General features: G+C 46.5%; 1 protein-coding gene across 4 annotated transcripts in view; it reads right to left on the bottom strand.

Annotated features, from left to right (window-relative positions):
* Nucleotides 1-18244, bottom strand: part of LOC148519651 (uncharacterized) — a 143673-nt gene that overhangs the window by 24089 nt on the left and 101340 nt on the right. For all 4 annotated transcript variants that reach the window (XM_088476308.1, XM_088476305.1, XM_088476307.1 and 1 more), the window contains exons 10-11: nucleotides 4922-4960; nucleotides 3820-3927 (exon numbers count right to left, since the gene is read on the bottom strand). In XM_088476308.1, the coding sequence (XP_088332434.1) occupies nucleotides 3820-3927; nucleotides 4922-4960 (147 nt within the window). The remainder of the gene's footprint in view (nucleotides 1-3819; nucleotides 3928-4921; nucleotides 4961-18244) is intronic.

An 18244-nucleotide genomic window follows, 5' to 3' on the forward strand; every position in this document is an offset into this window, starting at 1 on the left:
GAACAGATCCGGACTGCCCCGCTAACAGCGAATGTAACTCCAAGTGTACATAGGCTTTCTGCCACATACACCAACGCGTTTCGACCTCAGTCTTTATCAAGGTGTGAATATATGTGCTAGAGCAGGGGTTCCCAACCACGGTCCTCAAGGCACACTAACAGTGCAGGTTTTAGGGATATCCATACTTGAGCACAAGTGACTTAATTAGTACCTCAGTTACTTTGATTTAACCATATGTGCACAATCATGGATATCACTAAAACCAGGACTGTTAGTGTGCCTTGAGGACCGAGGTTGGGAATCATTGTGCTAGAGAGTCAACTTAAGTACCCTAGTCAATCCCTCCTCCTTTATTGGGGGCGGGGAAGAGCCCAAATACTAAAAAATGGAAATACTAGTCTTCCATGGTTCATAGATATATCCTATTACATGGATTTATATGTATATTAATAACATCCTTAAATCAAAATAAATATATAATCGCAAAAGAGTAAATAACATAAAACACACAATTTTGCCGGTTTGCGTTCCACATGGAACGCAAACACTTCCGCCGGAAATGAGTGGTCTCTCCTACCACTCATAGCAGTACACATATACCCCAAACCGGAAGAAGAACTATGTCACCTACGATGGAAGAGGAGGGGGTCAGCCCGGAGTGTACGCACCAAAGCGTTGCTCCTCCCTCTCTATCCCGCGACGTCACGGCCGACCTCGCGCCTACGTTCCATGGAGTAAGCATGGCCGTGCGTTCCATTCGGCAGGGACTATGCGTTCCATGTAGTAAACATGGCCATGCAGGAGTTGATGAGAGGGGACATATCATCTATTTATATCGGCTTACCTAATGTGGCGGTGTATCTCTTACACCAAGCGGTGACTAGACAACCGCGAGGAACTCGAAATAAATAAGTTAAAAAGGTTAAAAATAGTTAAGAATAATTAAGAATGGACAGAGAACCTTTCCTTTCCATTCTCATATACTAACTCATATGACATCCTAGATCATAATATAATAAGGCATCTTTAGGACTTACACAGATAATCATAAATAAATCTAGAAATACATAAAAACCAAGAGAATGGATGGAATACTTCTTCCACAAAAATAGCTCAATAGAGGCAACATAACAAGTATGATAAAAAGCAGGAAGAACACTCTTATGAATAAAAATTATAGGAACCATTTGGACTCAAAATCGATATTCAGCCCCTTAGGGATGAGAGTTCCCAATTCAAAAATAGTCCGCATCTCCAGCCTCGCTAATCTTTCCTCTATATTTTGTTTTCTCCAATTCGGAGGGGCCAAGCTTTATCATACATGTTATGTTGCCTCTGTGTATTATGTCCTTTTTGATGAGATTATGTATTTATGATTATGTATACTTCAAATATGCCGACTCTTTTATATGTCAATTTTAGTATTTTATTTTTATATTTATTATTATTATATATCCGACCATTTTAGATATTTATTTACATCAATGGTGTATAGATTGCCATTATACTGAGCTTGCTATAGGCGCTATTTTTGTGGAAGAAGTATTCCATCCATTCTCTTGGTTTTTATGTATTTCTATATTTATTTATGATGATTATCTGTGTAAGTCCTAAAGATGCCTTATTATATTATGATCTAGGATGCCATATGAGTTAGTATATGAGAATGGAAAGGAAAGGTTCTCTGACCATTCTTAATTATTCTTAACTATTTTTAACCTTTTTAACTTATTTATTTTGAGTTCCTCGCGGTTGTCTAGTCACCGCTTGGTGTAAGAGATACACCGCCACATTAGGTAAGCCGATATAAATAGATGATATGTCCCCTCTCATCAACTCCTGCATGGCCATGTTTACTACATGGAACGCATAGTCCCTGCCGAATGGAACGCACGGCCATGCTTACTCCATGAAACGTAGGCGCGAGGTCGGCCGTGACGTCGCGGGGTAGAGAGGGAGGAGCAACGCTTTGGTGCGTACACTCCGGGCTGACCCCCTCCTCTTCCATCGTAGGTGACATAGTTCTTCTTCCGGTTTGGGGTATGTGTGTACTGCTATGAGTGGTAGGAGAGACCACGCATTGCCGGCGGAAGTGTTTGCGTTCCATGTGGAACGCAAACCGGCAAATTTGTGTGTTTTATGTTATTTACTCTTTTGGGATTATATATTTATTTTGATTTAAGGATGTTATTAATATACATATAAATCCATGTAATAGGATATATCTATGAACCATGGAAGACTAGTATTTCCATTTTTTAGTATTTGGGCTCTTCCCCGCCCCCAATAAAGGAGGAGGGATTGACTAGGGTACTTAAATTGACTCTCTAGCACATACATTCACACCTTGATAAAGACTGAGGTCGAAACGCGTTGGTGTATGTGGCAGAAAGCCTATGTACACTTGGAGTTACATTCGCTGTTAGCGGGGCAGTCCGGATCTGTTCACGTTTCAGGTGACTGTTTATTTGTTCCATCTACTCCTGTGTATATGGCATTTGTCATTTTGATTTTAATAATAAACCTGTTTGGAAACCTACTCTGCTCCTAACACCTATATTTCATATGCTTCATGCAAATGAGGTGAAGAATACAGTCCATGGATGGAGAAAATCTAAAGGGATGATATAAAAGAAACCTTTATATGACCATCACAACACACCTCACTGTGAGTTGGGGTACGCCCACTTTTCTACCTGTTGTTATTCATGTGCTCTGACTGTTTGACATAGAAGATAAAAAAACCCTTATATGTGGTTTATACCCCGTTGTTAACGTGAGTATGGTATGTGGCTGATATACTGGATATCTGAAGTAGAGAACTGTTAAATCCCCGTACCTATTTTAAGAAGTACTACACCATTGGTTTCTTCTTTTTCTTTTTTCACTTTCCTGAGGATCACCAGTGATTCATTCCATTACTGAGGATTGTGACACTCTTCGACTGACAGAACGGGAGTTCCGTATCTATTTTCGCTATTGTTTGGAGTCAATTGGAAATAAATGACTATGATTTATACGTCTTTTTAGGTTGATTCATTATAAAACTACATGTATATATTTTTCAGAATATACATTGTTTATTTTTAGATGTTTTTGAATACATATAGTCAGGTGGAACATAGGAGCGCTAGCGGGTAACCAGCCTGGGATATCCCTCTTTTAAGGGATAACCAAAATAATGAATACTAGTACTACTAGGCAGCTGTTTACTGGAATTTCTAGGTAAAGCAAATATAGTCTATGGCTCAAAAACATTCCTAAAAAAGCTACTGCTCTTGGATTTAAAGTCACATCAAAATGAGGGAGAATGGTTCAAATTTATTACAGGCAATCACTCAACCTGTAGCTTCATTAATAAATGATGAGTATATGTGAATTGGTATGGAGGTGAACACTATTGTTATCACTACTGCCCAAAGCATAGTAATCATGCCTGGTTCTATAACCCAGACATGGAGAACCCTGTCACTGAGATTTTGTAGTCCTGATCACAGGAGTCAGTTATTGATGTGATAGGTTTTTAATATGAGATCACAGATTACCAGTTCGAAATATGTAATTTCTGTCCTGACTGCAGGTGCAAGGATAAGTGGATATAGGGTCAATGAAACCAATAGGCTACAAACACATCTCTATACATACACTGAAAGTTAATTTTACTAGTAAAAGCATGATTTTTTTAAAACCATGAGTAACTGACCTTTGCTCCAGGTTATACCTTGCTCTGACAGTCTAATGGAACTACATACAATTTTATTTACAGTACATTCTTGGGATCAGTTCTATAACAGCAAGAAAGATAACATCGACACTTACAGACTGTTCTTTAGATTTCAGATGATACTGCTCCAGCTGGTTACTTAGCTGCTCGGACAGGTTCAGTACTCCAGATGCCTCTGTCTGGGATGAAATCTTGAAATTTCTCTAGAAAAATTTACAAAAATGATCGCAATCAATACGTTCATATTATATGTAAGGAAGCCAATCCTGCCTAATTTTTTCAATCCCGGGATTGAAAAAAACTCTCTATCCCGGGATTAAGTTGAGCAATGATACTGTATTTTTAAAATAAAACACTAACCTCCACATGTTATTTTATTCCTGTGGTGTGTGTGTGTGTGTGTGTGTGGGTGGGGGGGGGGCATGAAAGCACAGGCCCACAGAAAAAAAAATAAAAAACTTTTATGGCCCCCAGCCCCCCATACAGGGTTCACACTAACAAAATGACTTCAATCTTATCAGAAAACATTGGCTAGCCCCACAGGAAAAATATAACTCTCAAAGCCAGCCCCCCTGCAAGCCAACCCAGCAGCACTACAGTAAGAAAAAAAAAAAAAACATTCATGGACTCACCCGCCGGTCTACTTCACTCCACAAGTAAGTACTTGTCCCTCAGCACAGCACTCTGAGTTCAGGCAGCCTGGCACTGTGAGCCTCACTCAGCTTTGCCTTGCAGTAGTCGAGCCATGGTAGGGCACTCACACCAGTGACACAACCTCCACCACACAGCAGGCAGCGCAGCGTCTCGGTACACGTATTGGCTGCTCTGTCCCCTGTCTGAGGCGATTCCTCAGTGAGCAGTCAGTGCACTGCTCAGTTGCAGCGCAGGCAGCTTACCTCCGCGGGCGGCAGGCGTGGCTGTTGAAGGAGCGGCTGGCATGGGGCAGTGCAGGATGCCCTCCACACTGCCTCACCTCTGGGCAATGTGCTCTGACTCAGCGCTGCCCAGCTAAATTGAATCATGCAGCTGCTGCACAATTAACTCACGCAATTCAATCCCGTAAATGCTGGGATTGGAAACTCCAATCCCGGGATTTACATCCCGCTGATCCAGGGATTGGCCTTGCTAATTATAAGATCCATCAATATAAATAAAAATGGATTAAAATTTGCAAAATATTACCAAATTTTAACATACCGAATATAATAAAGCCATTTTTCTTCTGTAGAGTGGATACTGTAAAAAATAAAATAAAAATCAATATTGATTAGGAAGACAAAAACAAGAGATATGGTAAGAGCTTACCTTTGTTATGTCTGTTTCTACGAAGTCTATAGGGTCCACAGGGTTGACCTTGGGGTATAGGTTGGGAACCAAATCCGGGCACCACGCAGTTAAAGCTTTCAACTCCCAGGATGCACTGGGTCCACTCTCCCTATAACCCCAACACCAAACCAGAGGCATCCCATGTTTGTAATTAGCAAAAGAAGGAGAAAGAGAGAGAAGACAGGAATACTCAAGAACCATACTCACAGAGAAGGAGACGGGAAACCGGCGACCAGTAACACAGCCCATATGAAGCCAGGTGCGTCAGGGCGGGTGCCCTGTCGACCCTATGGACTTCGTAGAAACAGAGATAACAAAGGTAAGTTCTTACCATATTTTATATATATATATATATATATATATTTATTTATTACAGGGTAAGCAGCACTCATCCGGATTTCACAAGGAAAAAAACACCAAGTCGAACTGATCTTCAATGTTTCGGAATTTAATCCGTCATCAGGAACAACAACATAATACACCAACACTCACCTATATAGCGTGCCCCTCAAACCACCACCGATTGCGCGCCAGGCTCGGGCCCCGAGAAGAACCGCCCCCACAACGGTGTCATTTACACGAAAGATACAGACTCTACCTCTGACTCTTATTCTTCTGCGAGTGAAGCCAGGCAAGAACCATCCACTTCCTCACAAGGCATTAATAAACCCCCTTTAAGGGTAAATACCCGTGCTGGACGCGGGAAAGGAGGCGCCCTGTCAGGAGAGGGGGATACTGCCGCAAGGGTATCACAAAAAGGTTGCAAGAAGAAAATTTAATTTTCAAATTATCTACTAAGATCTTAACTTCAGATGAAACATCCATTCTTAATAAAGGTTTCTCATTTGTTCCTACAATCAACTTTAAGGATCTACAATGGAAAATCGACTTAACAAGATTACAGAGACAACTGAAATTGGTGGATTTTTTAAAAAATCAGAAAACAACGGTGGCTCCTTTAAGTAATAGTGTGAACGATGATAAATATAATAAATTTAAGAAGAAATCTTCCTTTGAACCTCCCTCATCGAATACATCAATTATGAGCTTCATTAAGGTACTGGATACACAAGTGAGTCAATACAACAAGGATACTCCACATTTTTATAGTAACCTCCCTGGTGGAGAGAAAAAAGCTCTCAAACAATTAAGAAGTGAAGAGAACATCAGGATACTACCACCCGACAAAGGCAGAGGTGTGGTGATCCTCAATATTGAGGATTACAAAGTGGAGATGTATTCACAGCTTAATAAGAACGAAACATATGAGAAACTGGCTGGGGATCCAACCAATAGATTTATAAGAGAACTGGATATGATTCTTGGCAATGCAGTAATAGAGCAAATTACTCCAGCTGAAATAAATTCGGATTAAATTCCAAAATGTTGAAGATCAGTTCGACTTGGTGTTTTTTACCTTGTGAAATCCGGATGAGTGCCGCTTACCCTGTATTCTATTTATCTTGAACCCTGTGCAGCAAGATCATTGCCATACTGAATTGGAGTGCCTCCTATTATATATATTATTGTGACACGTTGGGATAGGGGTCCCTCTCCTGGGGTAGATGGACTCCCTCTTTACACACACAGCAGCCGTAGAAACAGGATACAAGTCAGGGGTTCTTGCACAAACTGGTCGGCGCCAGTCTTTATTGTGCCAAATGAATATAAACATAAACAAAACAAACATAAATCCTAGCCCGGCTGGGCACTAGCTACACAGCAGATTCCCTCTCTCTAATAATGGTAGGGCCTGTTGCCCTCACCATCAACAAAACACGAGCCAAGTACTTAAAAGGATTATCACCAAGTGTCTCTGAACATGCTAGTCTGCCTGCTCTCCCAGGTGTGAGACACTCAGCCACAAACAAACCATGCTTATATTAGCCATTTCCAGCTGCAAGCCCTAAATAGCCTGTTACCAGGCTAAAATGCCCAAAACCTGGAGTGGCCTGTGGATTGAGCCCTCCCTCTCCTCACATCCACACCCCCAGGACCCAAACCGGCTTTTCCAAAAGCCGATACTCTGGTCTGCTTACAAAACAGACTTCTCCTGGGGTTTTATTTTGGCCTCTATTCACCACCACAATGGTTTTGAAATGAAACAAACAAGATGTGCTTTAACTGCAGACTTTCAGATTTAATTTGAGGGTAATTACATCCAAATCGGGTGAACAGTGTAGGAATTACAACAGTTTCGATATGTGCCTCCCACTTTTTAAGGGGCCAAAAGTAATGGGACTATCAACTCAAAAGCTATTTCATGGACAGATGTGGGCTATTCCCTCATTATTTCATTATCAATTAAGCAGGTAAAAGGTCAGGAGTTGATTCTAGGTGTGACATTTGCATTTGGAATCAGTTGCTGTCAACTCTCAACATGAGATCCAAAGAGCTGTCACTATCAGTGAAGCAAGCCATCATTAGGCTGAAAAATCAAAACAAACCCATCAGAGAGATAGCAAAAACATTAGGTGTGGCCAAATCAACTGTTTGGAACATTCTTAAAAAGAAAGAACGCATCGGAGAGCTCAGCAACACCAAAAGACCCGGAAGACCATGGAAAACAACTGTGGTGGATGACAAAAGAATTATTTCCCTGGTGAAGAAAAACCCCTTCACAACAGTTGGCCAAATCAAGAACACTCTCCAGGAGCTAGGTGTATATGTGTCAAAGTCAACAATCAAGGGAAGACTTCACAAGAGTGAATATAGAGGGTTCACCACAAGATGCAAACCATTGGTGAGCCACAAAAACAGGAAGACCAGATTAGAGTTTGCCAAACAATATCTTAAAAAAGCCATTACAGTTCTGGAACAACATCCTATGGACAGATGAGACAAAGATCAACTTGTACCAGAGTGATGGGAAGAGAAGGAAAGGAACTGCTCATGATTCAAAACATACCACCTCATCAGTGAAGCATGGTGGTGGTAGTGTCATGGCGTGGGCATGTATGGCTGCCAATGGAACTGGTTCCCTTGTATTTATTGATGATCTGACTGCTGACAAAAGCAGCAGAATGAATTCTGAAGTGTTTCGGGCAATATTATATGCTCATATTCAGTCAAATGCTTCAGAACTCATTGGATGGCGCTTCACAGTGCAGATGGACATTGACCTGAAGCATACTGCAAAATCAACCAAAGTGTTTTTTAAGGCCAAAAAGTGGAATATTATGCAATGGCCAAGTCAATCCCCTGACCTGAATCCGATTGAGCATGCATTTCACTTGATGAAGACAAAACTGAAGGGAAAATGCCCCAAGAACAAGCAGGAACTGAAGACATTTGCAGTAGAGGCCTGGCAGAGCATCACCAGGGATGAAACCCAGCGTCTGGTGATGTCTATGCATTCCAGACTTCAGGCTGTAATTGCCTGCAAAGGATTTGCAATAAAGTATTAAAAAGTGAAAGTTTGATTTAGGATTGTTTGGTTTGTCCCATTACTTTTGGCCCCTTAAAAAGTGGGAGGCACATATAGAAACCGTTGTAATTCCTACACCGTTCACCTGATTTGGATGTAATTACCCTCAAATTAAATCTGAAAGTCTGCAGTTAAATCACATCTTGTTTGTTTCATTTCAAAGCCATTGTGGTGGTGAATAGAGGCCAAAATCTGAAAATTCAGTCAATGTCCCAATATTTATGGACCTGACTGTATATATATATATATATATATATATATATATATATATACACACACACATATATATATATACACACACACACACACACACAATACATGTCCGGCACTCAATATATCTATAGCCAAATTGCCAGGGTGCCCGAACCATCCATCATTGCATGAGGAACAAAATAAAAATGTACATAAGGACGGCACTCCAGGTGTTATCTTCAATAGATATTTTATTGTGGTTGTCATGTAGATTGTCTTGAAAAAGGTGCATGTCAGGCATCGAAACGTCGACCATTTTTTTGATATAATAATGCAAACTTTTGAAGACAAGTCCTGCAGTGCCGTCCTTGTATGTGTGTATGTATACATACATACATATATATATATATATCTATATACACACACACACACACACACACAGTATAGTAGATATATTATACACACACACACATATACTCAATGCACAATCACTGTGGACAGCAGTGATCGGACACATGGGGGGCAGAGACGGAGCTTCGGCTTCTAGTACAGAGTCAGCTGCACAGAAGTCAGAATGAGGAGGTGCTGCTGGCTGGACACAGCACCAGCCACTTCCAGGAGCCACAGTTGCTACTTCCATGGAAGCCACAGCTGCTCAATCTCTGCAGCAGTGCTGGGAGGGGGTGCCACCAGGCACCTGATCACTGGCCAGCAGTGATCGGGATACAATGGAGGGGCAGCAGAGGGTGCAGGTAGACCAGCAGGTCCCTCGGATATAAGCGAATGCTGGAAGATCAGCCGCCTAGTGGGAGTTTCCGACTGGTCGCACCAGATGCAACCATGTCAGTTAAAACTCACTCTAGCGCTTGTCACGTCTAATGCGACCACACCAGGCAAGTGGTTAAATAGGAAAAAGTGAAAAAATATAACAATGCAAATGGTCCTCCCAGAATTGTCAAGCCTTGAATCTTTAAGCCTAGGCTGGTAGTGAAAATAATAGAGGAAAAAAAAGCATTGGGTCCCCCAATTTTCCACCAACCAAACACACTACAAGAACAGCTTTGCCATCTTTACCTTACCCTAATGGTAGGCATTTGTTTGCTGGACCCGCTTCACTAGTGACTCCAGCCCTGTGCCGACGGTCCTAGGGTTAATTGGCACTATGGTGGCAGGAAGCCCACACCAAGTGTCTCCCTGCGTTAGTGCCAGCAGACACCATGCTTTATGACTCTCTGATTTTCCATCACAAGTCTAGGCTTAAAGGGCTAGGGCTGGTAATCAATTGCGGAGGGGGTGGGCACATGATTTTATATATTTTTTTTCAATTTACAAATGTTCGCTGCTTCTTTTTTTTAATAATGACAGGGCTGCAAACCCATCACTTATACCCCTTTCAGACATACAGAGAATCCAGGGAATTTTACCTGCCTCAGCCAAATTCCCGGGTTGCCGCGTATGTCTGAAAAGGTACCTACCCGGGAAGACGTAGGGTAGCCAACCCTTCAATTGACCAGCGAATTTCCCGTGACTTAAGTCCCAGGAAATTACCCTGCTTATGTCTGAATGGTGCTACCCGGGAATTTACTATTCCCGGGCTGCACCAAGCAGCTTTTACATTGCATTGGCAGTGCAGATCACCCTATAGGACGCTCAGCGCTGCTGCTTTGAGTTGGCAGCGCGGACGTTCAGCACTGCTGCTTTCAGTTGGCAGCGCAGAGCGTCCTATAGGATGCTCAGCGCTGCCGCTAACCACCACTGCGCGCTGGTGGCTGTGTCGCTGTAAATCGCGAAACAGAGGACCCCAGCCGGACGCCGTGGAGACCCGCCAGTGCTGGAGACCACCGACAGGTCTCTGGCACTGCGGGCAGCCCGCACTCCCGCTGGACCACCAGGGCAGTACATTAGCGGAAGGGGTTCCTCCTGTTCCCCATTGGGGGGATGGCAAATAGGTGATAAAACAAATAATTTATTCATAAAATAAAAAAAATGGCTGGATTGGGATTGGCCGGCTGCCTGCTGCATTTTGATGACCTCATCAGTGGCAGCTGGAGAGGGGGATAGGCTAGGAGGGGCAGACCGCAGAGGAGAGGCAGGTAATCTGAAAAACCCTGCTCTTGTCTGAAAGGGGTCTACCTGGGAATTTGCCGGGTAGACTCTGTAGTGTGAAAGGGGGGTCTCGACCAAATACCCGGGATTTTGCACAGGATAAATTCCCTGGTCTGAGCAGGAAATTTCCCGGGTCGTATGTCTGAAAGGGGTATTAGTAAATTTACTCCTGGAAGTTTAAACAAGCCCCATTGTAAATGATATAATGGTCCTCCTACAATAGACTTCCACTCTGTCTTTTAGTGACTTCCTAAACATTCTCTAGAAAATATATAAAAATCTTAAAACGATAGTGATGGAAAACCTGGCCTGATATGTAGTATTTTAAAGTAAAATAATTTTTTTTCAACAAAATTATAGGAGGGGCAACAAGAATACCAAAAAACAATGTAAACTGTATAATCTAGCGGGAGAGAGAGAGAGATGCCGTTGCAACAGCATACAAATGCCGGCAAAGTTACCGGAACTCGCACCCCTTAACGTGCTGGACTCGCACATTTTTGTAAGCAGCTTCGAACAAAAATGTGCAAGTCCGGCGGTACCATAAATGTGGCATAGAGCTGTACTTACTCGCACTGCGAGGGAACTCGCGGCTAAATGGATTGCCCCCTAGGTTGCAAATATCTACCAAACTGAGTCAGTGGAGAACAAAATATCCAACTGAACATGACTAGAGAAGGTATGGGTAGATGTCCAGTCTGCTGTCCTGTAAAGCTTGGTTACCAATGTCTGTGCCATTTTTGTCCAAAGTATTATGTGCTAGTGTTTAGGTACTTTGTCAATTTCTCTTATATAACTTTGATCACAACTCTAATTTAGAAATAATTTGGGCACAACCTGAGATAGTCGGATACCTAAACAAATATTCTATATTCCTTCGATTCTCAGTCCAAAATATACATACATGTGGGGCCAAATGTAATAGGGTGTGAGTTTAGAAAAAGTGAGAGTTTAGCAGTAAACTTTCACATTGGTCGAGTTTCATCTTCAAAATGTAAACATCTGGATGAGAGTTTAAACTGAGAGAGTTCTAGGAGTCTGAAAACATGCGAGTTTGCTCTGTTCTCAGACTTTATTACATTGGCAGAGTTTAAAAAGTGTGAGAAAACACTCACATTTTCTAAACTCTCACCCTATTACATTTGGCCCATAGTGACTGCTTTCACAACATCTTGTGAATGTAGCTTTTTATTTTTCATTCACTGGCTCTGGGTAAAAGGAGGTTAATGCAATCTCCTGGTTTATATGAAATGTTAATACAGTACAAAATTTGGCAAAAAAGTTGCAATGGCCAATTTAGACCCCAGGAAAATATGAGATATGGTAAGAACTTACCCTTGTTATCTCTATTTCTACGAAGTCCATAGGGTTCCACAGGATACCTTGGGGTATAGGTGTGACGTCAGTCGCAGGGCACCAAAGAGTTAAGCTTTCAGCCTCCCAGGATGCACTAGGTCCCCTTCCTATACCCCACCCCCGAGCCAAAGCACCTCAGTTAGTTACCAAGCCATAGGCCGGAGGAGGAGAAGGAAGAGAGAGAAAAAAGATCTGGACACACACAAGAATCACATTCTCACCAGAGGGAGACGGAAAAACCGGTGACTAGAGCAAAGCCCATCTGCAGCACAGGTGCGACAGGGCGGGAGTCCTGTGGAACCCTATGGACTTCGTAGAAATAGAGATAACAAAGGTAAGTTCTTACCATATCTCATATTTTCTACTTCTGGGTCCATAGGGTATCCACAGGATACCTTGGGGATGTCCCAAAGCAGTATCCTTTAAGGGTGGGGACGCTCCTGTGCAGAAAGGAGAATCCGCCGCCCGAAGGAAGCATCCTGAGAGGCGAAGGTGTCAAACCTGTAATACCTCACGAAGGTATGGACAGAGGACCACGTAGCAGCCTTGCAGATCTGGACTGCCGAGGCACCACGTCGAGCTGCCCACGAAGGACCCACAGACCTAGTGGAATGAGCCTTCAGAGAAGGAGGAACCGGTAGGCCTTCATGAAGATAAGCTTCAGAAATAGCCATACGGATCCAGGCTGCCAAAGTTTGCTTTGAAGCAGGCCAACCCTTTTTACGGAAGCCATAGAGGACAAACAAGGCGTCCGACTTCCTAAACGAAGAAGTGCGGTCAACATAAGTCCTTAAGGCCTGCACAACATCCAAAGAGGCCTCACCCACGGAAAGACCCGGTGAGTTAAAGGCCGGAGCAACGATTTCCTCGTTAACATGAAACTGGGAAACAACTTTGGGAAGAAACTCGGGCCGAGTGCGGAGTACTGCCCTGTTCCCATGAAAAACCAAGAAAGGGGGTCTACAAGAAAGAACCCCTAACTCAGAAACACGTCTGGCCGAAGCAATAGCCAGAAGGAAAACAGTCTTAGCTGTTAGCCATTTAAGATCCACTGATCCCAGTGGTTCAAACGGCGGTCCTTGGAGAGCCCTCAGGACCACAGCCAAATCCCAAGGCGCCACAGGTGGAACAAAGGGCGGCTGAATGCGGACAACACCTTGCATAAAGGTGCGCACATCCGGAATTGTAGCAATCCTACGGTGAAACCAGACAGACAGGGCCGAAACCTGTACCTTCAAAGAAGCAAGGCGAAGCCCATGATCTAGTCCCGCTTGCAGGAAGGCGAGAATCCGAGACAGACGAAACTCCCGCGGTGCATAACCTCTCGGTCGACACCACTGGAAGAACGTATGCCACACGCGATGGTATATCCTCGCGGAAGACGGTTTCCGAGCACGCAACATGGTACGCACCACAGAGCTGGAAAACCCCCGGGACCTCAGCATGGCCGTCTCAACAGCCACGCCGTCAAAAACAGCCGAGTCAGGTCCGGGTGACGACAAGGACCCTGAGACAGGAGGTCCGGTCGTAGCGGCAACCGCAGAGGACTGTCCACGGACAGACCCTGAAGGTCTGAGAACCAGTGCCGTCTGGGCCACGCGGGAGCTATCAACAGGAGCGTCCCTCCTTCCTGTTTGAATTTCCGGATTACCCGTGGAAGAAGGGAGACTGGAGGGAACAGGTATGCGAACCGGAACGTCCACCGGACGGACAGAGCATCCACCAGAGACGCCCCTTCGTCTTTTGTGCGAGACCCGTACACCGGCAACTTGTTGTTGTGCCGGGACGCCATGAGGTCGATCTCTGGAAGACCCCATCTGTCCACCAGTAGTTGAAAAAACGTCTGGGTGCAGGGACCATTCCCCCGGATGAACGTCCTGGCGACTTAGAAAGTCCACCTCCCAATTGAGCACTCCCGGGATGAAGACCGCTGATATGGCGGGAAGATTGCGCTCCGCCCAAACCAGGATCCGAGACACCGCTACGAGAGCCGCCCGGCTTCGGGTTCCTCCTTGCCTGTTTATGTAGGCCACGGTGGTAGCGTTGTCCGACTGGACCTGTACCGGGTGACCCTGGAGAAACCGATGTGCCTGCTGGAGAGCATTGAAGACCGCACGGAGTTCCAAGATATTGATTGGAAGCTCTGCTTCTGTCGGCGTCCACCTGCCCTGGAACAGATGTGGACCCGAAACTGCTCCCCAGCCCCGAAGACTGGCGTCCGTTGTCAACAGGACCCAATTTGGAACCCAGAACAGACGTCCCTCGCTGAGGTGAGTCTGTAACCACCAAGCAAGGGACAGGCGAACCTCCGGGGTGAACACAATCGTCTGGGACTTCAGAGACTGAGGCAGCCCGTTCCACTTTGACAGGATCAGGTGCTGCAGAGGTCTGGAGTGAAACTGGGCATATTCCACCATGTCGAACACCGACACCATGGAGCCCAGTAACCTCATCGCCGAGTGTAGAGACACCCGGCGGCTGTGCAGACAACTGCGCACCCTTGACTGTAAAGCAGAGATCTTTTCCTCCGTCACGAAGATCTTTTGCTGTCCCGAGTCCAATAAGGCTCCAAGATGCAGAATCCTCCGAGACGGGATTAGAGTGGACTTCTGCCAGTTGATTAGCCAGCCGTGCCGTTGCAGCAGGGCAATGGTCAGGTCCAAGTGGCGTAACAGGAGCTCTGGAGATCCCGCCACCAATAACAGGTCGTCCAAGTACGGCAACATGCGGACTCCCTGCAGCCGCAGAGAAGCCGCCATGACCGCCATCACCTTGGTGAAAACACGTGGTGCTGTCGCCAGGCCAAAAGGTAACGCCCGAAACTGGAAGTGGTCGCTGCAGATTGCAAACCTGAGGAACTGTTGATGGAGCAAAAGAATAGGGACATGCAGGTAAGCGTCCTGTATGTCCAATGACACCATGTAGTCCCCAGGTTCCAGCGCCAGAATGATGGACCGTAGGGTCTCCATCCGAAACTTCGGTACCCGCAAAGACTTGTTGAGTGCTTTGAGGTTGAGAATCGGACGATACGACCCATTGGGTTTCTGTACCAAAAAAAGATTTGAATAGAAACCCTGGCCCCTCTGGGAGAATGGAACAGGCACTATAACTCCAGCCTGGAGCATAGTGTGCAATACCTTCCGCAGCTCCGTAGCCTTGTTCCGGTCTGATGGTAGACCCGTGGTGAAGAATCGAGCTGGGGGTCTGTGCCGGAAGGAGAGGGCGTACCCGTGGGAGACCACCTCCAGAACCCAAGTGTCTGTCGTAGTGACCGACCAACACTGGGCGAACTGCAGCAGGCGGCCTCCCACCCTGGGATCCCCCAAAGGGAGGCCCGGACCGTCAGGCCGCAGGCTTGTCATCTGGCTTGGGGGCCGGACGTCTGGTACTCCATGCCTGCTTCCGGGGCTTGACCGATTTCCTAGGGCAAGCCTGACGAGGAAACGACTGTGGTTTGGGCCTGCCCTGGGCCCTAGATGACCGAAAGGACGATGGTCAAGAACCAGAAGGAGCAGCGGCCGACGGGAGACAAGCCGATTTGGCTGCCGCCAGCGTGGCCACAATCTTATCCAGATCCGGACCGAAGAGAACTTCTCCGGTAAACGGCAACGCTTCCAGACCCTTCTTGGAATCTGCGTCCGCCTTCCAGGATCGCAGCCACAAGGTGCGACGAGCAGCTACCGCTGCTGAAGAAATTCTAGACACCAGAGTACTAATGTCTAGAGCCGCCTCGTTGATGTAGGTGGCCGAATCACGGAGATTACCAGTCAACTCCGCCTGTTCGGCCGGACAGTCGGAATCAAAAGAAGCCTCTAATGAATCCGCCCAGCGCTCCATCGCTCTGGCAACCCAGCAAATGGCCATAGCCGGCCGTGCTGCCCCCCCCCGCAAGGGAATAAGCGGACTTCAGGCAGATTTCCACCTTGCGGTCCGTAGCATCCTTAAGGGAGGACATGGATGGCATCGGCAATGTGGCACTACGGACAAGACGGGTCACGTGAGAATCCACCTGTGGAGGGGATTCCCACTTAGCAAAATAATTATCCGCGAACGGATAAGCCACCGCCAGGCGTCTCTGCGGCTGGTATCTTTAGCCAGGTTGTTTCCACGCCTCCTCTAAATGGTCCACCAACTGACCCGAAAGAGGAAAGACTGTGGCATCGCCCTTCACGTCTTTGAAAAAGACTTAGCCGCTGGGGGAACTTCGTCCTCAATCACCAAGGCTGTGCGGACCGCCCGAATAAGTCCAGGAATATATACTTTGGACTTAGCATCAGCGTCCTTAGTATGGAGAGGTTCCTGATCGTAAGGATCCAGAATCTCCCCATCATCAGACGTCCCTTCATCATCCTCATAAGGAGCGGACAGAGACGCCACCGGCCGTTTATGAGGCCGCATCACAGACTCCCCTTGCAACACATCCGACAAGTGCTGTACAGAACTCGTCAGGGAGTTAACCCACGCTGGCTCCTGAGAAACCGGGAGCGGGGAAATAGGGAGACTGTGGGGTACCACCAATTGCCGTGGGAAACCCTGCATGGGTGACGACACCACAGACTGCTGGGACAAACCCACCGGAGTAAACGCGGGCTGCGGAGCTAACTGGCCCACTAAAGCTGTTAGCGCCTGAGCGAAACAAGCCCAGGGCGGCTCCTGTACCGGTGCTGTAACCGTAAGAGGCCGCACCATGGACAAACACTGCCGGCAAAGGCCCTCCGCGCTACCCTCCCCCTCCGCTAACGGTACTTTACACGTGGTACACTGTAGCCGGAGGGGAAAATCACTTTCAGACATGATGGCACCACGTATGTGACCCCTCTCACCAATTATATATTAAATAGGCGAGAGACCACCCTGCAGCACCACACCGCAAGGGCTTAGCAGAAAGAACAGGGACAGTAATAAAGCTGACAGTCTTGAGAAGAAAAGTTACAGGCAGCAGCGCTAGCACAGTCACATACAATGCAAAGAAAATCAATTCCTGCACTAACAGCGCTGATCACTCAACTACACAGACACAGGGCCTGGTAGGACACAGCGCTGCATACACAGACCTGACCACAGCGGAGGAGAGGTATGCGGGGGGACCCAGACCACGATGCTTCCAATGCAGGCTTCCAGCAGCGTTCACCATGCTTCTGAAAAGATGGCCGCCGAGGAGCAGAGAGAAGACTGGCCTGGGGGAGGAGCGCTGACACAGGGCCAGTCAGCACAGTGCAGAGAGGGCTGTGTGCAGCGGGGGAGGCGCCGGCTGTGAGACAGGGAAGGCGCGCTCCCCTGGCATGCATTTAACCCCTGGGACGCCGCAGAGCTACCGCTCTGCTGCGGTCCGCTGTCCCAGGGGGTAGTGGAAGCGCAGGTAGGTCGCCTGGCTCCACGCTGCAGCCAGTCCCCAGGGAGCCCCCTGCCTGGGGACTTAGGACCATGTGATCAGCAGGGACCCACCGCGGGACCCCGCTGCTTACCTCTGTCCCCCTTGAATCCGGCCATGGTCCGGAACATCTGGGGTCCCCGCTAGCTGTGACCCCAGATGCCCACCAGCATCCCCGGATCAGTACCGGCGTTCTGGTACCGGCGGGGTGTAGGGAAGACAGCATGGACGTCAGGACTGACTGTCCATGCTGTTCATCCAGATGTGCAGCCACAGCTGCATGAAGAAAAAAAGCTTCAGGGGCTCTTCTAGCCCCCACTCCAACAGGTGCACCCGACTCCGGCCGGGCACCAAACTAAACTGAGGTGCCTTGGCTCGGGGGCGGGGTATAGGAGGGGGACCTAGTGCATCCTGGGAGGCTGAAAGCTTAACTCTTTGGTGCCCTGCGACTGACGTCACACCTATACCCCAAGGTATCCTGTGGATACCCTATGGACCCTGAAGTAGAAATCACACTGCAGATACCTGAACCTTGAGTGTGGATAAAGTAAGAATCATGCACTCCATTCGAGGAGATGTGGAATAGTAGCTTAAGTTCACACCAAGAAATAAACTTTTTACTAACTCTGTAATACATTTATGATATCTTTTTTTCTTGCTTGCACGAGAACATTAATAACAGACTCTAGGGGGTAAATTTACTAAAGTGAGAGTTTTTAGAAGTGAGTTTTAAAAGTGATGT

This window comes from Taudactylus pleione, unplaced genomic scaffold, assembly GCF_031769625.1.
Source record: "Taudactylus pleione unplaced genomic scaffold, aTauple2 ptg000186l, whole genome shotgun sequence".
NCBI lineage: Eukaryota > Metazoa > Chordata > Amphibia > Anura > Myobatrachidae > Taudactylus > Taudactylus pleione.